General features: G+C 40.3%; 1 protein-coding gene across 1 annotated transcript; it reads left to right on the forward strand.

The window, feature by feature from the left end:
• Positions 1 to 172: 172 nt before the first annotated feature.
• Positions 173 to 23,472, forward strand: GNS (glucosamine (N-acetyl)-6-sulfatase). The gene is made up of 14 exons (XM_061639835.1): positions 173 to 467; positions 2,264 to 2,323; positions 4,458 to 4,664; positions 7,424 to 7,489; positions 8,431 to 8,529; positions 10,608 to 10,775; positions 12,835 to 12,917; positions 16,128 to 16,246; positions 16,740 to 16,843; positions 18,047 to 18,148; positions 18,879 to 18,986; positions 19,268 to 19,378; positions 21,256 to 21,416; positions 22,250 to 23,472. The coding sequence occupies exons 1-14, from the start codon at positions 291 to 293 to the stop codon at positions 22,323 to 22,325; spliced, it is 1,641 nt and encodes a 546-aa protein (XP_061495819.1). The 5' UTR covers positions 173 to 290; the 3' UTR covers positions 22,326 to 23,472.
• Positions 23,473 to 23,527: the final 55 nt, after the last annotated feature.

Below are 23,527 nucleotides of genomic sequence, written 5' to 3' on the forward strand. Positions count from 1 at the left end.
ATGATGTCGGAGTCGACTGAGACAGTCTGGATGACGGCGGGCACCTGGAGCAACAAAGATCCAGTGGGCGGGGCGCGCAACCCGTCTATGGCCGTCGCGGAAGCTGCCTGAGGCATCCCGGTCACGTGACCTCGCCTCTTTCCTTTGGTTCTCGCAGCTCTACAAAGGGGCGGGGAGTGAGGGGGGATGTAAGGGCAGTCTCGTGACAGTCTGGTTTATCTGTGGCGCGCGCTCAGGTGCAGCTCTCAGTGCGCTTTCGCCTCACCTTCGCGGCCAGCTCGGCTGCGAGGATGGTGCGCGTCGCCATTGCCGCTTTTGCCTCGCCTCTTCTTTGCCTGCTGCTGGCCCTCGGGTTCAGTGCTTGGCTCGGCGCTGAAGTGGCCGCCGTCGCCAGGGTCAGAGGCTCGCGGAAGCCCAATGTGGTGCTGATCCTTACAGACGACCAAGATATCTACCTGGGCGGGATGGTAATGTGGCGCACGCTCGTCCTGTCTCTCCGCGCCCCGTGAAGGGGGTTGAGGCCTGTGGGGAAGCCGGGGAGGCGGCACGCTTAACCGCGAAGGGAGTTTGTAGAGAGGAGGGAAGATGGGAGGTAAAATAGCCCAGTCATTGCCAACAATTATTGGGGGGATAGGGGGGCTTGTGCTTCTTACTCTATTAATGTGCATATCTAGAGGCCTGTTTATCTCCTTGATTTTTAACAGTGCCCCCCAATATGAACCAGGTTTAGGCTGCAATCCTATGCACACTTACTTTGGAGTAAGCCCCAGCGAACACAGTGGGCATAGTTCGGAATTAACAAGTATAGGATTGCGCTAGAGAGGAGTGCTTGAATGCCCAAGGCAGTTTGAATCTAAACAGAGGTGAAAGATTAACCGACAAATGAAAGGTGACATGATTTAGCTTTTCTTATTCATTCTCTCAAAGAGAAGAAGCCCATTATTCTGTAGGCAAGTATTTGAGGCCTATGTACAAGACCATTGGGTGTGTAAAAGTAGGTCAGGAAATAGACTTGAAAAGGCTCTGCCTTCTGTCTCTGGAGCCTGGGGAGAATTGGTTGTCTGTATGTCGCAATGTACAGATTATCTGCTTTAAGTATATCCCCACAAATGCTAAGAAAGAGGTGTGCATGGTGGTCAGCCAGAAGTTCATGTGGCGGTGAAAATGTACAATTGGTGTGCCTTTGTTGAGAATCAACATGTGCAAGCTTTGCCCACAAATACCTTGTGGTTAGGTTGTGTGAACCAATCCTCCACTATATTGATTAAGTTAATTCATCTGTGATAGGTTACGCAGCAATACATTATGACCCTAAGCAGTGAAAAGGACTTTAGACCTTTAAGAAACAATTTGCTTTAAAAAAAACAAGTGATGGAAATGTATTGGGCCATTGTAACCTGTTCAGCATCTCCATTAGAGAAATAACATAGGGTGCAGGAACATTCTTGCTTGTTATGAGGATTTGCCAAGAACCTATAGAAGGGCCAGTGAGAGGACTGCGTCATGTGCCAAACCTAGATGGCTTTCTGTTGGCCTAAGCATAAAAAATTGCTATTCAGCATCTTTCTTCTAGTGCTTCTAGAGGGTAAGAGGAGAGTTTCTGTAAACTACACAGCTTTATGTTTATGGAAATGCGTGCTGGGTCCTAGAATAAAGATGGGGCTCCTTTAAGAATTAATAGACCTTTAAGTTGCTACTTACTTTCCAGCACACACAAACTTGCTCATCACCTGCCCATTTGTGGTGGTATATGTCTGCTTTCTGAAACTATACCCCTATTGCTGAGATTTTTTGTTTTATATTTTTGTAAATCACAACAGATTTATTTATTATTACTAAATAAATACATTAATATTTATTTCTTAGTAATAAATAAATATTGGCTTCCCTTTTAAGTTGCAAGTCTTAAGTTTTTGTTGCACAAGAACAATAAATAAAACACTGAGAAACTATTCTGGTCTAACTAGAATGTATTTTGGTACTCAAAACATTCCCTGGAGAAAACCTCTTAAGGGTGATATCCAGCATCATTGAAATAAATTAACAAGTCTATTGATTTCAGTGGGTTTACTCTTGGTATGGCTTAGTTGGATATCAATCCAATAATGCAGTCCATTTCATCTGTACTCTAAATAAGTCCCGCTGTGTTCAGTGGGGCTTATTCCCTAGTTAGCACGTTGAGGACTGCAACCATAAATGCCTCAATTTTACAGCAGAATTGTACTGTTGTTGTAGTGCTTTATACTTACTCCTTTTATTTCAGACACCGCTGAAAAAGACCAATGCTTTTATTGCAGAGATGGGGGTAACCTTCTCAAATGCAGTAAGTACTGAATTAGGTTGTGCTAGGATTTGAAAATACTGTCATTTTACAACTGAACTGATCTTACAGCTCTCGTAAGAAAACCTAAAAAGGGAAGAAGGGACAGACCCAAGAGATGAATCAACATATTATTTATTGAAGGCATAGAAAGACTTGGCTGAACTATACTCTTGATGCTGTATTATTCCTCCATGATGTAGCACTCAGGTGGTGACTTTGTAGTTTCTTAGATGTGGGGTTTCTCATTTGGAAAAGGATGTTGAAACTAGAGAGTGCTGTGCTGCTAGCCCTTCCATTCTCCATCATTTGTTTCACCCAGTGGGACACAGAGAGAAAGGGTCTCCCAGAGTCCTGCTTTGTTTTCTAGCTGGAAAATGCATTCCGTTAGGTACTAGGTGGGGATTGGATATTGCCATGTTTGGCTCTCTGATTTTTTCTCTTCAAAAGACTACTAGATGATCTTTACTTTAATGATGGGCATGCTGTGTATATGCTAGAGCCCCCTCCATGCTCTTACTCGTGTGGTACAATGGCCAGTGTGATGCTTGGACTGTAGACAAAGATTGAGAGATGATTTGAACCTCACTCTCTGTTGATCAGAGTGCTTTCCATACTTTCCATATCTGCAGCCTCAAGGTGGGACAGAATCCTTGGAGGGGTAAGGCCAGTTACTTACACGGCAATCCTTGCCCTGCCTGCCTGGCTTAAGATGGCAAGGACTGGGGCTGACTTGGGTAGAGGAGACTGTGAACACCTCTCTAAGAGAGGTATAATGACACTGAGTTTACAGGAAGTGGAAATAAAATTGTTATTGAAAAAGCCCTACCATTCTAGACATCTGTAGTTTAAAACATCCCATTTTGGGGTGAGATACCTGAGTATGCATGGTGGCTGCCCATGTCCAGGGTTTTCTGGATCATTTTCTGGGTCCCTTTCAGTCCAACTTCCAACCTGATTTGGGACTGAAACAGCCTTGGCCACCCTGGTAGACAATCTGCATCAGGAGCTCAATGATAAGTATCTCCCTGCAGCAATTTATTTTCCTTGACTCCCTGTCAGTAAAATGGTAATGTTAGTAAATTAGTTCTGCCAGATTTCTCTCTGACTTTTGATAGCATCAACCATGTATCCTTTTCAACTGCCAGGTGGAAGTGAGATTGGGGATGCCATTTTCTGGTGGTTCCCATCCTTCCTGGTGTCAAGGGTATGTGTGGATTTGATGTTTGGCTTATGGTGTCCTGCAAGATTCCATCTTATTCCTATGCTATTTAACATCTACGTGAAACCACTGTCTAATGATATAGTAGTCCAACACATTGTGCATGGGGCTTCCTTTGAAAAGCATTTGGAGCTATTATGTATGTATGAATTTATTAACTTCATCTTCACCCTAAAGAGGAAGTGGTGTAATTAAAAATTACATAATTAAAAAAGTAAAATGCTGTTTTACTACTGGTCCAAAATACTGCATCCAGGGTTGTGACTAGCATGTGACTCAACATCTGAAAGATCACTTCCTTTCACACAAACCAGTCCATTGACTTAGGTTGTCAGAGGAGGTCCTTCTGTGAGCCCTGAGATGTGATTGACTAGCATGCATGGGATTGCTATGGCAGTGCCTAAGACTATATTTATTAAATTTATAGAGCTACCCATCAGTAAACATTTCCTGAACTTACAAATAAGATAGCATTAAAAATACAATATATAATAATCTAAATCAATTAATTAAAAAAGCAAAAAAGCAGCAAAAATCCTTTGCTTGCACCTTTCCTTGCCCGGATATAAAACACAATTGAAAACCCTGGTGAATAAAAAATATCTTCACCTGATGCCAAAAGGACTATTGAGAAGGCACCAGGTGAGCCTTCCTGAGAATACTATTCCACAGCTCAAATGCCACCACCCAAAGGGCCCTCTCCCTGTTGCTTCCTGTCCTGGGAGATACCATTTGAAACATTTGATTGTTTCAGGAGCACTTTGATCTAGCTTACTGTCAATATTTTATCCCCTGAGATATATTTTAACTGCTATGTTCTGGTTGATAGACAAAAAAAATGTAGAAGATTATTAGTTATGTGGTAGATATTTCTGACAGCTAAGTTGTATTTTCCATGTTCTTTAACTTCATTAGTATGTGCCCAGTGCATTGTGCTGTCCCAGTAGAGCCAGCATCTTGACTGGAAAATATCCCCATAATCATCATGTTGTCAATAATACATTGGAGGGAAATTGCAGTAGCAGGTCCTGGCAGAAGATTCAGGAACCATATACCTTTCCTGCTATCCTCAAGTCCCTGTGTGGCTACCAGACATTCTTCGCTGGGAAATATTTGAATGAGGTACATGTTTTGTATACTATGCTGTATCTTGTTTGAATTATCCATTTACAACTGCTTCTGCATTTATTAAAGCTTTATTACAAAATGCAAAGAATAAGGTTGCAATTTGTATGAAAAGGAAGTTAGGATATGATATGTCTCTCATTTCCAGCAATAGCAAGACTACTTTGGTTAGCATAATAGAATTTTTAAGACTGACTTTCAATGCTTAAAGATAGCAGCTCTGAAACCCTTATATTACAGCCCCCACCTGTAAGCAACATCAGGTGGCTATTGCATACAGAATGGTAATATGTGGGAGCTGCTTGACACATGGGTCACCCCAATCATGTGAAATTTCCTTGCCAGTGCCAGCTGCCCCAAGGATGCTCAGTGTTTGCACCGAAATTCATTTGATTAGGATGACATGTAATTTTTGCTGCATGGAACTACTTGTATGGGAAAAAAATCTAGTAGATTTATGATGGTGGACATAGCATAAGAATTGACTTCAATCTAAATTGCAGTCCAGCATGGGGTTCAGCAGCTCAGACACAATGAAACAGGGCATAAAACAAACTTTGAACTCTCACATCCAATGTAGTACTTACAGGCTACCAGACCCACTACTGGATCATATTTATAAGGCTTTTTGTTTTGCATCTATAGGCTTAATTTCTTTTGTAGGACAATTCTTCCCATGATAATCATAGCATTTTCTTGTCTAAATTTAACACAGCTTTGCATCAGCCCAGGTAGCACATAATGCTTAGCCAAACCATGGCTAAGTGTGAAAAAGGGCAAGTGTACAGGTACTCAAAACAGAAATGGTGACTGCTTCACTCCTCATTTGGTCCTGCTACTGCCATGGCACCCAGAGGAAAGCCACAATTTGGTTTAGCATTGCATCCAAGCTTGGGCCTGTGGTTTGTCTCCAAACAAACTTCGAGCAGTGAGTAACATCATGGGAGGAGTGTTTCTAGGACGAAGGTAAAACTGTCAGACTCCCTTCTTATTTTTGCTGTTGCTAGGAAGTGTAATGTTGCCTGCCAGGAGAAGCAAGGTGATTACTTTTATAGTATTGAAGTTTTTTTGTTTGCTGTTACATTTGCTACTATGTTATTTTATTATTATTCTTGTTATGAAATTGTTCTGGCCATTGTTGGTTTTGAGATATATTACTGTTCTTCTTTATAAGCCGATTTGAGCCCAATTTTTTATGGACAGGTGGCACACAAATAATATGATGATGAGAGAAGAACAAATCTTGGCTACAGCTTGTGGTTTGGAGTGAGGCAAATCACACTCTGGGTTCAAACATAAGCCAAACCATGGATTTAGTTCAGCAGCAGGACCAGGGAGGAGCGAAGAGGCTGCAACTTTTGCTTTGGGTATCTGCATACTTGCTCTTTCACACTCAGCCATAGTTTGGCTTAGTGTTGTGTGTGAGTCAGGCTATTATTGTTTTACCTGTATGTCTAAGGCAGAAGTCATTCTGCAAATCTAGACTGACACGTGTATTGGAGAAGTAAACCCCAAATTGAGAAATGATAGCATGATCTTGATATCCTAGTACAGCCTTCTCCAACTTGATTCTCTCCAGATGTTTTAGAGTACAACTGCCAGCATCCCTGATCATGTTTACTGGGGTTGATGGGAGTTGTGAAGGGAAGCATGTGAAGGGAACCAGGTTAGAGAAGGCTGATCGAGTAGGACTGTATATACAGGCTGTAACGTCAGCATATGTACCAAGCACTTTAGTAGCATTACTTTATCTGATTGCGAAGTCAGAACTAAAGACCAAATATATCTGCAGACATGCTACCCTAGTTCCATTTGCAAACTATAAAGCTTTGTTCCTTGATGTAATAGTGGATATAGAAGAAAAATATCACAAGAGTGATGGGCAGTCATATCCTAGCTACTTAGCTAACAAATTGGAGTGTGAATAGATATAAACTTTTATTACATTTTGGATACATTTGTCTTATCTTTATAAAAATTGAAGTTTGTTGAATTGTCATATTACTTTGATACTCTGACTGTACTTCAGATGTATAGTGCGTATATGTGTACCATTACACAGAGGTAAATTCCTGTCACTAATCTGAGGACATATGTATAAAACAGAAGTGACTTCAAGAGAAGAATACATTCTGTGGAAATATCAGATCAGGAATACAACTGCTGTATTGTCAGGGGTAGCTATATTATCCAGACATTAGAAGTGGGTAGCAGAAGTGGGGTTTTCCAAAGAAATGTAACTGCTGTTAGAGGTAAAGTTGTATGATAAAGCTGGTGCCACCTAACAGGAAAGGCTTTACAGTTACAGCTTTGTGGTATGCTCAGGTATAGCTGATATATCACGTACACAGTCCCAAAGAAAAATAAATTGAACACTGTCTTGCAACTGGAAAAACATTGGGTTGTGTCCAGCAAAGTCATCCTGTTAGCACAAGGACTTCTGCCTGTGCAATAGGATTTCTCTCACCCCATGCTCATTGTTCTCCCCTCAAATCTGTTCTGAGGGTTCCTCCAGAGCAGACTGCTTGTGCTATTGGGACAACTTTGTTGGACATAACCCTTTTTCTGTACGAGTGAAAATATAGGCATATTCTTCACCATTACCTTGCTAAAACTTGGCATGGCTTTCAGGATAAAATAAGGTTGGGGCCCTATTCAAGCCCTCTCCATAGCCATCCATAGGTTAGACTAAGGCTTTCGGTTGAGAGAATCTTAATATTTATGGCTCACTTAATGATGGATTTTTAAATTTTCAGTATGGAGCAGAAGATGCAGGAGGAATTGGCCATGTTCCTCCTGGATGGAGTTTTTGGTATGCATTGGTAAGTGTCTGTTAAATATGTATAGTTTATGTATTAACATAGTACAATATATCAAACTCTTATTCTTGAAACTACATAAAATAATTAGTATGTGTACCATTCACATGAAGCCTTAAAGGTCTTTCATATTGGGGTGTTTTTTCTGCTATCGTTCCAGTAGATAATCTACAGACCACTTTTTAGTACTCTGTACAGTTATTTTTTTAAAAAAACAAACTAATCTTGAAGTAAACTGATCGGCCAGTATAGATGAATTTCCAGAAGAGATGAGTTGAACTTCCAGTGAGAGCTGAAAAAAAGAAGTCCCCAATTCAAATGTCACATTGGCTAGGTAGCCATAGGCATGTCATTATTCTCCTTTTCAGCCCCTTATCTGCAGTATAGGAATGATGGTGCTGCATAGGGTTGTTGCAAAGATTATTGAGAAGATGTTATGTACCTTCAAGGCGATTTATGACTTATGGCAACCCTATGAATCAGTGACCTCCAAGAGCATCTGTGTTGCATTTTGGATTCTCTGTTCATAGGGTTTTCGTGGTAAGAGATATTCAGAGGTGGTTTACCATTGCCTTCCTCTTGAGTTTGGATGCATCTTAGTCTGATGTCTCAGCTTTGACCATTCGGCTTTGGGTGCCCCTGCCAGGAGTCTAGCCTCTTGGTCTAGCTGACGGCATTGCTCTCAGCTTCTTCAACACTCTCAAACCCCCTCACCACATTAAGGTGTGCATCCTAAAGTGGGATAGAGAAGATACATGAAGCATTTTCAGCACTGCAGTATGTAACTGCATATTCATTATTACTCACATGTTAAGTAGGGTAGCGGACTTTATAAGTCCCACCGTGGCTTAAATTTGTTTCATTGTAACTGTGGGCAGATATATGCTAACAGCCCTATTGATTGTCTCCTTTGAATATAAAGTAGCTTTTGTTTTCTTCCACAGGAAAAAAATTCCAAATATTATAATTACACACTTTCAGTAAATGGAAAAGCACGAAGGCATGGTGAGAACTACAGTGCTGATTACCTGACAGATGTGCTGGTAAGAATTTCTCAACAATTGGTGTTGAGCAAGATGCATTTTTGCTTGGTGCCAGGACTATATCAGGTTGAACTCTCTGTAAAACTGTGACACTATGCAACAGCATAGTTGGTGAGGTAAAATCCTGAGTGTAAATTAACATTGTGAGTTCTACAGTACAAAGTATCTCACTGTACCTTATTCATTCTATTCTTTTGAAAAGGCACAAACACTGCCCACATTTCTTACCCTCTGGATTCCTAGTTTAGCATGCTGTAGGTCATTTCAGACATTATGCCAAACCATGGTGAAGGAGGCTTAACTATGGTTTGGTATAGATTGAATGAACAAACCATAGTTAGGGCCATTGCTGCACCCCTAGAGACTACTTCACCTAGAGACTATTGTGATGAGGTGACAGAAAATGAATGGAGGCCAGTAGCTGTAAACTATGGTTTATTTGCATGTTTGCGTTCTCAACTTATGATAGTGTGCAAACCATGCTTCAACATAATGTGTGACCTGAACCTGCTCTGGGGCTCATGCCATGTATTTATTGGCAAACGTACTACCCACTTTCTCTTGTAAAAGATTATTTACAAAATATTATTTCTTAAAAATGGGGCGAAGGTTGATGTAGAATACATGAAGCCAAGTTGAAATATTGTTCTGTATATGAATATTTATGAAAAATAATGATCATGAACACTTAATATCAAGCCATAAAAACATAGGGAGCAGTCCTACATGGAGGAGGCTGATATACGTAGAGCTGGAAGAAAGGATGGTGGCATAAGGTTCTGCCACATCCTACCTATCATCAGGAGCCCCTGGGAGAGGAGCACACTGATTGCGCAGGCAATGCTCGGTGGAAGAAGAAGAAATGTATACACTTTTCCCCAGTGTATTGTCTGCTAGGATTGGGACTGCAGTACCAAGCCAAATATGCACATGATGTGGCATAAGTTTCCCTCCCCTCAGTTCCGTCCTGACACATTCCTGGAATGCCCCTTTTTTGGGCCTTTCGCCAGCTTCACTTGTACCTGTCTCAGTTGAGGCACCTGGTGGCAGCAGATTTCCCTATATGCATTGCAACTATGCATGGATGTGGGAGTTTTGCTGGTGCAGCCTGGCTACACCGTCACCCTCTCTCCTCTGCCGGGGATATGCCACATCCTGCATCCCCTTGGCCAGGGTAAATGCCAGTTGGATTGTGCCCTAAATTGCTGATTATACACTAAGAAAAGTATTTCTTCAGGGTATTTCAACTTGTGAAATTCTTTGTGTGAAAGATTTGTTTGTATGCATATTGTCCATTAGAAAATATCTCTGATTAGCCACTAATCATAAATGTTTAGAAAATTTTTCTCTCATCCACACATATCCTTCATTCTGAGACTCAATATTTTGTGTATTTTCAGAAAGTGGCTGGCAGTATATTAATAAGGGAAGCAAAATATATACCCTGTTAGATAGAAATGTTATATCTTTCAAGGAATGTTTGTAAAAGTGTGATTGTTTTTTGCCATTTCATAAAATTATGGAAAGCCAACATACATATTTTATTAAACATGCCTATACTGCCCCAATTCAGTGTTTCCAGGGTAGCTTACAATAACTAATTATAGACAAAAACAGACTTAAGGTCAGTCCTTGATAAAACAGTAAGTACTTCATGACATGAAGTAAGACACCCAAGAATAATACTTACAGCACTGAACTAAAAAAAAAAATTAAAAAGATTTGAGAGTTGATATGCTTGGGAAATCAGTGGGCTAACCCTTCTGTCTTGCAGATTCCATAAGGCCAGTGTTCTTGTTTGAATGCTGTGATGAAATCTGATTTTTGCAGTTAATTAAGGAGTGTAGGGGCGCATATTAGCTGACATCCAGTGATGTCCACCTGATGACACAATACACTTCTGCTTACACAATGGAGCTTCCCCTTGTCCCCCTGTAGGCCCCGTGCAGCCCCAAACCTCCTCTGGGTGAGCTCTCCAATTCTCTAGAGCAGATTTTGGGGGCATGAGGTAAAGCCTTCAGACAGTAGGATGGTAGTTAAACAGAATGAGTTTTAAGCTAGTAAATCTTGGTTTTCAGGCCAACATATCCTTGGATTTTCTGGAATATAAATCCAACTTCGAGCCATTCTTCATGATGATAGCAACTCCAGCACCCCACTCACCTTGGATAGCTGCTCCTCAATATAAGAAGAGCTTTGAGAATGTCAGTGCTCCAAGAAATAGTAATTTCAACATTCATGGAAAGGTATTGATCTTTGATTACAGATGTGTTTATTAGTGATTGTTAGATGTAATGAATGAAACTTCATTTCAGCTTCTAAAAAAACTGATAACTATGGGACTCTTCCATGAGCAAAAGGCATAAAATAGGTGGACGAACTTGTTTTCTCTAGAATTTCATCACACTTGCCATATTTCTAACTTCTTATGTTTTAAAAAACATTTAGGATATATTATTATCCCTCCTTTGCCATACGCCAATATCTCCTCTACCTTTGTCCCCTTTGATGCATGCACCGCTTATTTTTCCTGTACATATGTGCTTTGTACTCCTGTGATTAGTTGCCCTTTGGGAATGAGCTTAGGGTTTTTTCTTAACAACTCTGTGTACGCAGATTTGCAGGGATGGCACTATACAGAATCAATAGGTCATCTTCTGCCTTCTGACTCAAGATGGTGTGCCCTGTATTCAAGCATTCCTTATCTTCCTTTCTAATTAATAACGAAACTGGGCAAGGATGGTTGCCATATCTAACGGACTTTCAGACTAATATGCCTCTGTATATTTTTCACTAAGGAAAATGAGATATCTGGAACTTCAGAATTTGAAGTAGCCTCATCTGTAGCTTGGTGACATCTAAGTATTGGTCTCCAATATTTGTTAACAAGACTGCCTGGGAGAGTGGACTGAATGTAGCTAAGATTCAAGCTCCCACTAATGTGACATTACTCATCAAAGTGTCTTGAAAGTATTTTTCCTTCAGTTGTGTTTGCTGCATAGAGTTCTATCTTGAACATGATGGACTATGTTCTGCTGTATAGTAAAATGTATTGGGGCATTGTTAGGCAAGCAGTGACACACACTTGTTTTTCAAAAATAGTCATTCACATAGTCAACTCAGATGAGATTGGTGCCATTCGTGCTGATTCTGGAAGAAGATGAAGGCCATGCAGCTCTCAGGCTCATTGGGCATTATGAAAGATATTTCGGCAGTGCTTGTATTGTATTGTGTTTTTCTACTCCTCCCATTCAAGGTCCTGTCTTTATAAACGTTAAAGTTTGAACCACTCTCATGTTTCCTTTCTTCACTCTTTGTTGCTGGGCTACACCTTCCGTTCAGACAATGGGCTTTTTTAATTAAAGGACAGTGAGCAAAGCCTTATTAGGTTCCATTTTAGGAGAAGCTTGCACACACCGCAGTGGGAACGTAGCTGTAGAGGCCATGGGTGGAATCCTGTTGATGCCCTTGCACCCACACGAGGGTTTTTGGTCCAGTTCTGCTAATGGAAGAAGAGGGGAGGCTATCTTTGCCAATTTCCCCTTCTGCCTCGCAGCCACAGTGCCCCTGAACATTTTTATTACAATAATTTGACAAAGTGTGTACTACTTAATTACAATCATCTCTAAATTTGCTCCAGAACAGGGGGGAAGGGGGTGTCAGGGGTTTCAGGGGAAAGGACAATTTGGTAAAAATCACCTTCCCTCTGCTGAATCAAAAAACCCTTCCATGAACACAAGGGCACCCACTCAATTCCATCCCATACCTTTTTTGGGAAATTGTGGTGCTAAATTTTGTCTTTGTTCTTAATGCTTATGAACAGCTCAAATAATGAGCTTAGTTAAATGCCAAATGGCAAATGGCAGTTCTATTTTATGTAGGACAAAGATGCCTAAAATTCAGTTATGACACCAAGAAAGCTAGAGGGACATAGTTCAGCTGCTAGACTCCCATCCTGTTCCCAGTTATGTGTGAGTTGGGCTCCATTGAACTCAATGGAATTTACTTCTGAGTAGACATGGATAGGTTTACTCATGTTATCTGACCTGTCTATCATAATCAATCCTAGTGGCCTGAGGTAGATAAAACTGTTAATCACAAAACTTGCAGGTGTTTTTTAACTGATTCTTGGTTGTTTCCTTTTGATGCTTTTAATTATTCTTCACTCTATTTATTTATTATTTGATTTATATCCCGCCCTTCCTCCCAGCAGGAGCCCAGGGCGGCAGACAAAAGCACTAAAAGCCTTTGGCATGGGGTGCTGGATAAATCTAAAATAATAAATGTTAATAATATGTTTTATAGGACAAGCACTGGCTCATAAGGCAAGCAAAGACTCCAATGACTAATTCATCAATACAATTTCTAGATGATGCTTTTAAGAAAAGGTATGAAACATACTATGGTTTTAATGGGATTCTTGCAAAATTGAAACTGAGCAAGATCATTCTAAAAATGCAACTTCAGAAATGTCTATTATGTTTTCTTGATTTAGGTTATCATGATTTAGGATATCAAATAAGCTGCAGTAGATATAAGAATATGTCGTTTGTGGAAGCAAACAATCTCTATCCATCATTTCTTTACCAAAGATTCCTTCAAATAGCTGATGTCTTTACGTATCTGTAGCAGAGAACGGCTATTACTGAGAAAGGAATAAGCAGTAGTGGCTAGTAGCCATTGAAGGCAGTGGAGCAGAGAGCAAGTTAGCTAAATCAGACAGTGCCAGATACACAACCCAGACAACACAGGCACATGCAAACCAGGCAAACTCTCACCTGACATTGGTATGTTCTCTCTTGTGATGCTAACACACACACAATTGCCCTCTTTTTTTCCAGTGGTGCATGCATGCACACACACAGAGGGTAAATGGAGGGGGAAGGAAAGACAGGCTGGGGAGAGATTATTTCTGTGCTTCACGATGAAAAAGGAAGCCTCTATCTTGCCATTCAGCACAGAAGTCAGAGGATCTGTTCATGGGAGATGGGAGAGAGAGGATCTCCGTCCCTTTCCCCATGAGCAATAAGAGTGTTTCTGTGCTGTGCAGAGAGAAAGGAAGCTCCTCTTGTCACAGCACAGATGGCATGTGCACAAGCAGCTGGGTTCAGGGACAGTCCCCTCGGCTATAGTCTCTCATGCCGCAGAGCTACTGCCACCACCTCCCCTTTACTGGGAAGATGTGTTATTCTACCTGATTGCATTGCCCATTGCTCTCCCAATGACTACAGTGTTTGTGAGCCAGTAAAAGCCCTCAGAGGAAACTGGGTTTCCCCCTTGCTGAGGCCTCACTTGATGGGTCCCTGTGATTGCTCATCATCTACTACTGGTTCATATGCATACCTGAGTATGACTCCTGCCAGTAAGTGGGCATGTATGCAATGGGTCAGAGGACAAAGAATTCAAAATGCTGCTAAAAGTGGATTGGCTGTTGGTGATGGGCAGGAACACCCAATTTTTATGCAAATTACTGTTCCTGACAGCTGTGATTGAGTAGGTATTGCCAGTCACAAGGAAAGGAGGCTAGGAGGGGATTCTGAGGCATCCTTCCCTGGCTCTCCCTGTCAGGTTCCTACCTGCTCGTGGTTACTGCCTGTCTCTAGGCACCACCAGGGACTCCACCAGTCCGGACCGCACTCTCTTATGGTTTACCTATCCGCTCTAGCACAGATCTCAACAGATCCCCCTGCTAGGCAACCACCAGTAACGTCCCAATACTAGTATTCCCAGAGACTCTGAATACTGGTATTGTTATTCTCTTCACCGCTGCCACCATTTGTTACAGTTCCCCTTCAGCCTTGGTCATTACCTTACCCTCTCTTCTGGTCTGTGAAACCCCAGCCAAGGATTAGGCCTTTGGTAAACCAAATTAAGTATTTATTACAGATAACAAAGCTAACAAGATTAACAAGATTTCTTCTTAAGGCACATAAGCATATGGTTTTACTCAATACTAATCCGAACTCCACCTCCCTCCTGGCCAACAACTCTCTAAACCCCACCAAGCAACCCACTCAGTTCTCTTCTCCCCCCAGATTTTACTCTCACTCCTCCCTTTATACATTCAGCCATTTTTAACACTCAGCCAATCATCTCGCATTCTACTGCCCATTCACTCCCCCTCTTTCACTCCACTTACCATGTATCTTCTAAACAACCAACACTTACCATATATACATTAATATAGGAACATCACAGGGATCATTGGTTCATATCACCCTTCCTGAGGGTTATTTTTCAATGGGAAGTGCTTTTAAAAATGTAAATTTGTGGGGGTTTTCCTGGAGAGAGTACTGGCACAGGGACAGGATGCATGCACAGCAGATCAGGTCTCACTCTTCACTAGCCAGAACGGACCTCGGGGGGGGGGAAGCAAAATAGAAGTAGTGAGATACTTATGTGTGTGTGAGGAGGGAGAGACAGAGAAGGCTCTCACTCTGGCACTGGAAGGTTGCCACCCCTCCTGCTCAAGGCAAACAGCCGTCTCAGGTGATAAGCCAAACATCTAAGTCTAATGGAACTAACTGCAGGCCTCTCTGAAGATAGAAAGTAACTAGGGCCAGGCTGGTGCTCATACATTCCCCACCCTTGTGAATCTTGCAGGCTAGAACATTTATATATTTGTTAAATTTATATCCTGCCCTTGGTCCCAAAGGAGCCCATAAAATAGCTTTTCATCAAAGTGATAGTTATTGTCAAACAAACCAGATCAAGGTGTTGATACTCATGGGACCTTTTTGGACAGGAAGGGAAACTGACTGACATATTACTATATTTGTTTTCAAATCAATTAAGTTGATGATCTGATAATAATCTTTTATCTTAAGCAATTCAATTTCAATTCAATTTATTGTGTGGTCACAGACCCAATAAGGCAAAACATCAGATAAAAGAAAACAGTCTATAAATATGACTTTAAAATGGAATATTACAGTTTGAAAAAGAGGACCATCTTACATATTCTTTGAACTGAAGAAAGGAACTTAGCTACTAGCTCTGTGGTCAACTTGTTGGTGTCAGCCAAAAGATGTTTCAAATACCAGTCCAAAGACCTACCAGGAAAATGTTCCATAACAGGTCCAAGGAATGTAGTATGTTCTTCCCTATAAAAGTTTCAAGCAAAAAAGACATGAGCCAGGGATTCAATATCTGCATCACTACAGGAACATAACCGATTTTCATAAGGCACACCTTGATAACGTCCTTCAAGTATTGCTGATGGGAGACAATTAAATCTGGCTCTGGAAAAGCATGTCAATATTTTGGGATGGTGAAATTATCCAAATATGTAGCGTGTTTAGGGAATTCAAAGCTCAGATCTAAATACAAAGGTGAACAGGTTTTACAACCATTTGATATAGAGTATTGGAAATCAATATCTTTATTATCTTAAGCATTATAGCTCTGATCTATTCCTGTGTTTAAGTGGATGAAAATGCAGGCTTGTACATTGGAGCTACATTTCCAAGCAAGAAAACAGATGGGCTCTATCATTCAAATATATTTAATAAAGTCTGCTTTGAGTTATGAAACACATATTCCACCTCATACTTGCATACTTATTGTATTTCAACTTACACAATCCTGTTCACATGTAGATGGCAGACACTTCTGTCAGTGGATGATCTGGTTGAAAAACTTGTGAAGAGGCTGGAATTTCATGAAGAATTGGATAATACATACATCTTTTACACATCAGACAATGGTTTTCATACAGGTGAATGTTCTTCTTTTTATAGGGCTTCTATGCATGCGTTTGAAACACTTTGGAAAAATGGGGACTGATGAGAGAAGTGATGTAAATTTGTGGCCTTGGAAATTATTGGCATTCAAATCTCAGAGTCCAATCATCTCTCTTTGTGGTTGTTTGATGTAAATTTTAGCTAGGATGGGAAGTTCTAAGCTACAAACAACATGGGATGGCCTAAAATAAAATGCTTCCACCATAAGAAATCCTCCTGACCAACTGGGGAGGTAGCATATTAATAAACATAATGAGAATAAATGGTTGGCTAAACTGTGGCTCTCCAGATATTCTTAGACTGAAACTCTTACTGGTCCCAGCCAGCATGGCCAATAGACAAGGTTGGTGGGAGTTGTAGTCCACCAACATCTGGAAGGCCTACCCCGGGACAAAGTACCAAAGATTTTCAATGAAAAAATGGCATTATAAATTGTGTATGTCAGAATTTCTTCTCTATGTTTCTTAGGTCAGTTTTCTTTGCCTATTGACAAACGACAGCTCTACGAGTTTGACATTAAAGTTCCATTGTTAGTTCGAGGACCAGGAGTCAAACCCAACCAGACAAACAAGGTAAAATTGCACTTGAGAGCAGTTCACATACATTCTACCATGTGGGTTCAAAGTAATCTGGTTCCAGAACATCTGTAGTGTAAACTGGGAAGAGTCAGCTGTGCTATACTGAAAAGAATGTGTCCTGAGTAGAAACAGAGTGTTCAAAGAGAAATGAATAATAAAGCCTGCAGTTGCATAGAATGGAATGAGGAGCACTTGATCATCCCTACTTAAAAAGTTGCTGCTTCTGAATCTGCCTTACAAAGAAGCAACTAGTCTACTTACCCCCACACAACTGATTTAACATGGTGTGTGATTTGAGTTATTATAAAGTTTCTTGCCTAGGCACTGGAAGTGATTCTTAAGTCACACAAGAGACTGGGAGAATTTGATTGTTTACAAGTCTGGTGTGAATATTATAACTACTTCAAGTAGGTTCCTTGTGCAGTGTGTATTCTAATGACTTTTAGAAAGCTGGAAGATGGGCCAGGACTGACCCTAAAAATAGCACTACATTGCTTCAGCATATACAGCCTTTATAGCATGTGCTGACATTTATTATTAAAGAGATAACTGGCCCCAAATCATAGATAGAAGGATGGACACAACTGGCCATAAGGGAACTTAACACGTTAAATAAAAGAAACAGGTAAAATGTATAGTAAAATCTGGACACTTCTACTATTTTATAAAGAACTGATTTTCCCATATTCTTTCCTGCTGTTTTTCCTTTTTGCTCTGCTATCTTACCTATGAAATAAGATTGAAGCTCATAAGCATATGTGCAAGACTGAAAGGGAGGAGGAAAAAATGGCTAGGATAAGAATTATTACACAATGCTGATAATGGTATTTTTTTGTACCCTCTCAATTGGAAAATTCATCACCATCATACCCATTTAATGCTAGGAGCCAGAGATCATGAATTCTAAGTCCTAGCTTTAAATGAAAGATGCTCCTAGTTGGCAGTTGAGTCAGAGTGTAGGCAGGTAAATGGCAAGAGAGAATTGCAAGTGCAGTTTATCATTAAAAGTACTTCCCTGAAGTTTTAGCAGTATGTATTCCCAGTTCTTCAAAGTACAATGGAAGTCTGTATTTGTCATAGAAGCAAGTGTAGACTCTTTATGGTACCTAAGATACCTGGACCCTGGAAATGTGCATATTGATACTTTAGTTGGATTATGGATTTTCCATTTAATATTTTGTGTTTCCTGCCTTCTAGATGCTTGTGGCAAACATTGATTTGGGTCCTACTATTTTAGATATTGCAGGCTATGATCTAAATAAAACACAGATGGATGGGATGTCATTACTACCGTTGCTGGTAAGTACATAGGCAGGATTATGAGATATTCTGCTACCAAAGGGGGTCAAAACAATCTGGTTTGGCGGTTCTTCAGTGTGAATTTTCCCTGGATTATGATTATCTCCTCTACCTCTTTGGTGTAGCCCTTGCTGTTAGTATTGGTAGCAATGATGGCTATAGAGCACAAACCTTGAACTGGAAGCTTTTGAATGTAGTCTCCCACTTAAAAGGATCAGGTTGGCATGTTGTGTGAAAGAGTGAACAAAACCTACTTTGAGAAACAACTTGAGTACTGATGCAACTTTGCTTTATTTCTAATTATAAAAAGGGAAAATGCTTCAAAACAAGTTTTTTTAAACGCAAGGTGTGTGTTTATAACATGCAAACCTAGCATAGCATCTGAGCACAACAGAATGATTGTACTTAACTGCATATGTGTAATTTTCATTGTGAATCTAGCAGAGAGCACCTGATGCATTTAAGGGACACTTTAGCAATATGACATTTTGTATAAATTAAGAAACTTCTCAACAGTTGTATTTTCTGTAACTGACATGCAACTCAGCCATGAAAATAGAGAGTGTAATGACTGGGGGTTTCTTCACGTTCATACTCTATTTCTGTTGCTATTGCATGTTCAAGCTTAGTTTCCTCAATTATGAAGGCTAGAAGCCCTTTTATCTAAGAAGCTTACATTCTACTCAGTCTGTGATTGCCCACACACTTGTTAATATTTGCTTTCTTTTAGAGAGGAGATGCAAATATAACTTGGAGATCGGATGTTTTGGTTGAATACCAAGGAGAAGGGCATAACAGTAGTGATCCTACCTGCCCTGCCCTAGGGCCTGGTGTCACTGTACGTAGTTTTGTCATTGTTTTTTCTATTCACTTTTAGAATCATTATCTGAAGAATGTTGAGAAATGTGGGACTGCTGAGGGTTTGTATAGAAAGACTAGGAGTTATATCTTGGGCATGGGCCAAGATAAAAGGTAAAGGGTAAGGAGTTTAAAAGCACATTTGCAAGTTGGGTTCACTGCAGTCTGTGGATTTGGGGCTAAATATGTGCTTCTGTTCCCTGTCATCATTTGTATGATGATGGAAGTGTGCCTCATTGTAACACTGGTTTGTTCTTATAGCATTGTTTTCCAGACTGTGTTTGTGAAGATGCATATAACAATACATATGCATGTGTAAGAACACTCTCCGCTTCATGGGATTTGCAGTACTGTGAATTTGATGATCGTGAGGTAATTCTTCTGTATTTTTTTATAGTACCATGTGTTAACTACAATTCTAGATGTATTTATTGCCCCAGATCCATGGGAAATCTGACAGATTCTCTGCAGATGGGGATAACTGTTCCAGGATTCTCATAAATGACTCCTAGAACTTGGTTTAACCATGTAGGTTAAATTCAGTTTGGTCAGGTGTTTCTCATTTAATCAGAAGGCCTCCTCACCAAACTCCTGATATGTAGTTAGTTCAGATTTCTATATTTAATCATACCACTCATTTGGATTTATCATTTTCATTTGCCATGCAGTGAGTAAGACTCCTAGGGCTGTTTCTGATGTACAAGAACAATTGATTATTCTAACTTGTAAAGTACTGAGAGCTACTTTGGGGGCAGGGGGGATAACCCAATCTTATAGAATTGAAGCCAGCCCTTCCCAACCTTTGGGTCCCCAGATGGTTGCTGGACTACAATTACCATATTTCTGACCATTGTCCATGCTGTCTGAGGCTGATGGGAGTTGTAGTCCAGCAACATTGATCTGGATTCCTGCATTGCGCAAGGGGTTGGACTTCATGGCCTTATAGGCCCCTTCCAACTCTACTATTCTATGATTCTATGAACATCTGGAGACCCAACGGTTGGGAAAGGCTAATTAAGCCATGTGTCAATTAAAATGTAATACAGGAAGTAGCTTTTAGTAGACATGTATAATCTTGCTAGCCCAGCACGTACCTTCTATCCTCTCAAGTAAACTCAGTGTCATCTAAAGAACTCTGTGCTTTCTTTTACAAGCACAATCTTGCACCATAAAGGTATGCTAGAGGAAGCCATATGAAGCTGGCCAAATGGAGCAGGCAGAGAAATGTGATAGCATTGTGTGAAAACAGAATTACTGTCTTGATATTAGTCACATCTTTGAGAGTAATGATCAGTAGATCCTTTTGAAAGTAGAGTATAGGCTTTCTCTTCCTAGCAAGCAATCCCTTATTTCCTCTCCTAATGGCTCAGATTCTTGAGAAAAGGAAGACTTGCGTTTTTTTCACAACCCATGACATCTGTATCCCCCCTCCTGGTGAGCACAATTATATTTGCCCTTCCAGTAACATTGGTGCATAATTTAATATTTCCTTTGGTGCAGAGCAGTTGCAAACACTGTAATGACTAGAAACAGGTGTTTCACAGGTATGGTTTTCATACTCTTTACCTGCACTGGCAGGCATAAAGAGCCAGTAACTTTAAGATGAAGGGGGAAACCTGCACGTGTAGCCTGTATAAGTTGCTGTAGGTTTTACTCTCAGCTGTATCTTACTGCCAGTGAACATAATGACGAACAGTGGGGTCGCTGCTATTTGCTACATGCAACAAGGGATGTGCTAAAAAATAAGGCTGGGGCCCACCATTAGAACATGGCTCTTGTTCTAACATGTGCAACTGAAGTAGTAGTATTTATTGACAAATTGATGGACTGCTAACACTGTTAATTGAAACAATGCAGGTAGTTTAGCTGAGGAAGGGAACACAGGTCTACAAAAAGATGCAGGACAATTGGCTTTGAGAAGATTTGAGTGACTTGCCTCTCCCTTTAGAAGCAAAATCAAAATCTCATTAGTAAGATGTTGGCTCTGTGAACACTTGCCTCTCAGCTGTCACATGGTTGATCCATGACGAGTAGTGAAACTAGAAGAATGAACAGAGATTTTGTTTTACTCACTGACCAGGCTAAAGTCCAGATGAATGTGTTGCTCCTACAAAAAGAGCAACAGAAAATGGATGTATCAATGACTTCTGTATGCAACATGTAGGCTGTGTTACAATTTATTAGAATGCTTCAGTACGTCTGGCTGAATCTTTAGTTTTCTATTTAGACTGTCACATCTTTTTATGCAGGTCTTTGTTGAAGTTTACAACTTGACTGCAGACCCACACCAGATTACCAATATTGCAAAAACAATAGATCAAGAAATCTTAGAAAATATGAACTATCGACTAATGATGTTGCAGTCCTGTTCTGGAGCAACGTGCCGCACACCAGGAGTCTTTGATCCAGGGTAAATTTGCACTTCTTGACCTACTTCAGTTATTAATTTTGTAACTGTTTTTGAACAGTTGAAGCGCATAGAGCTTTTTTTTGATAGCCTGCACTTCAAGTTCTTTTAAATAAAATTGAATTGTTAAGGTTTTAAGTCAGAATTCTTGTAAGTCATGCAGGTTATGAGTCTTTCTTTTAATAGTCATCTAATAAATCTGAGGCTTGCATCCTCAGGAAGGTTATTCTGGAAGGAGGGTTTCCCATTTCTCCTCTCCTGACCAGCACCTCCCCCTCACCAACACACACATGTACTCCATCCCATATTATTTAAAAAACCCTCTGGAGAGGTTTGGGGGAATACAGGGAGAAGGTGGGATGGTGAATGTCCCTACATTATCCAAGGCAGAACCTTTTTTTAAAAAAATCCCCACTCAGCTAGATCTCTTTGAATTAGTATTTTGTTTTTAAGGCTAAACTTAACAATGAAATCTTTAAAACTTGTATATCATGAAAGCTTTGCAACAAATGGATACAAAGTTAGCAGCTGCTTTTTAACACTTTGGCCCTAAACTGTCACTGCAGAAACAGTTGCCTCTTTGGAAGCATTCCATTAAATACAGCATCTGTATAACCTCCACTTATTTTGATGGGGCTTGGGTTTCTTGCATGAATGTGAGTAGCAACGATATTGCAGAGGTTTCGCTTTAGGAAAAGCATGCTGCTGTATAGCTGGATTCAGATCAACAAGAGATTCTGTAACACACATGGAGTCCTAGTATTTTTAAAAACTCTATGTAAATACTAGTCTCAACATGACACTTTTTTCTCTTCTCCCCACCCCCTTTCCCATAGATACAAGTTCAACCCACATCTGATGTTCAGCAATCATGGACCAGAGACTCGCAGGCTGTTTACACGTTCGTTGTAGCTACATTGGCTGACCTATTTTGTTACCTATGTCCATTTCTTCAACGTGACTGCAGAAGATCTGCTTAATCTACTCTGACTACATCTAAAATACTTGATCAGCTGGCTTCGTTTGGAGAAAATAACCTCCCCAGCTGGTTGCCTTGTGCAATATGTGTGTGTTACAGACATCATCAATGTAGTTCACTCAGATCTGATTACCAATGTGAAAAGTTGCATCCTGGTGTACAATGCTGACTTGTGGTCAGGAATGTGAATTTGTTTGATGTATGTGAAAGAGTGAAGTTGGGAGCTGTGTTGACTATTTATCTTACTGCTTGGAGAGGTGGCCCTGAGGGAGGAGGGGCAGGGTCATCCTGAACCTGCCTTGTAGGCATAGACTGCATCCTTGCAGTTACCTGATAAGCTGTTTGTATTCTAAATCTAGTATAATCAAGTTAACCAGGGAGGCTGCCATTCCCTGTCTTTGTAATATCAATCATCTCAGCTTTCAAATCTGAACAAAGTAAACCACTAAATGAACATTGTTCCCAAAGACAAGTGTTGTCATTAAGCACATTCTCTGTTTTGTACAACTACCACCAATTTAAGAGTGATCATTTAATTGGAAAATTTACATTCTCAAAAGAAAGGTAGTATGCCACGAAGGGAAAGAGTGTTTCCAGTGTCTTGTCTGAGAAATTTGCTTTAGGATAGTGATTACTCTAAGCCTGCATTAAGAACCTTTATGCCAGAGAACTGCAAGTCATATTTCTTTGGTGCCCAGACTTGATGCTTTGGGAAGCAGTAATTCCTTCCCATTCTTGATTGTCATGTCTGTTAGCACTTGTTGAACATTTGGTCCTTTTAAATATAATATTCAGAAAAGTTTATCTAATTATTTTACAAGCTGTTAGAAGTTTGCTTGAATACCAGACTAATAATCATCTTCTGAAATGTGGGCATTTGTTACTTGTTCCCTTAAAGGTAGTACACAGATAGCAGTAGAAGCGCCTCTTCAAGAGGCAAGCTGTCTTAATTGGCTGGCTTATTTCAAGAATATATCCTTAAACAGCTGGATGCAACAGAATGCCTCCGAGAATTCCTTATATACATATTCCAGTCTTACCCACTTAATGATAGACAGGAGCAATAAATACAAATGTTTACCTCTTGTGTAAGAATGGCCTATTTTTGCACATGCTGTGCAAGACAATCTAGCTA

Source organism: Rhineura floridana, chromosome 8, assembly GCF_030035675.1.
Source record: "Rhineura floridana isolate rRhiFlo1 chromosome 8, rRhiFlo1.hap2, whole genome shotgun sequence".
In the NCBI taxonomy this organism is placed as follows: Eukaryota; Metazoa; Chordata; class Lepidosauria; order Squamata; family Rhineuridae; genus Rhineura; species Rhineura floridana.

Bases quoted from the DNA above. Each gene is read 5' to 3' on its own strand.
- GNS (XM_061639835.1), top strand. From the start codon at position 291: ATGGTGCGCGTCGCCATTGCCGCTTTTGCCTCGCCTCTTCTTTGCCTG. The intron at 4,665-7,423 runs GTACATGTTTTG...TTAAATTTTCAG, and splicing joins CTGGGAAATATTTGAATGAG to TATGGAGCAGAAGATGCAGG. The intron at 21,417-22,249 runs GTAAATTTGCAC...CCTTTCCCATAG, and splicing joins CCAGGAGTCTTTGATCCAGG to ATACAAGTTCAACCCACATC.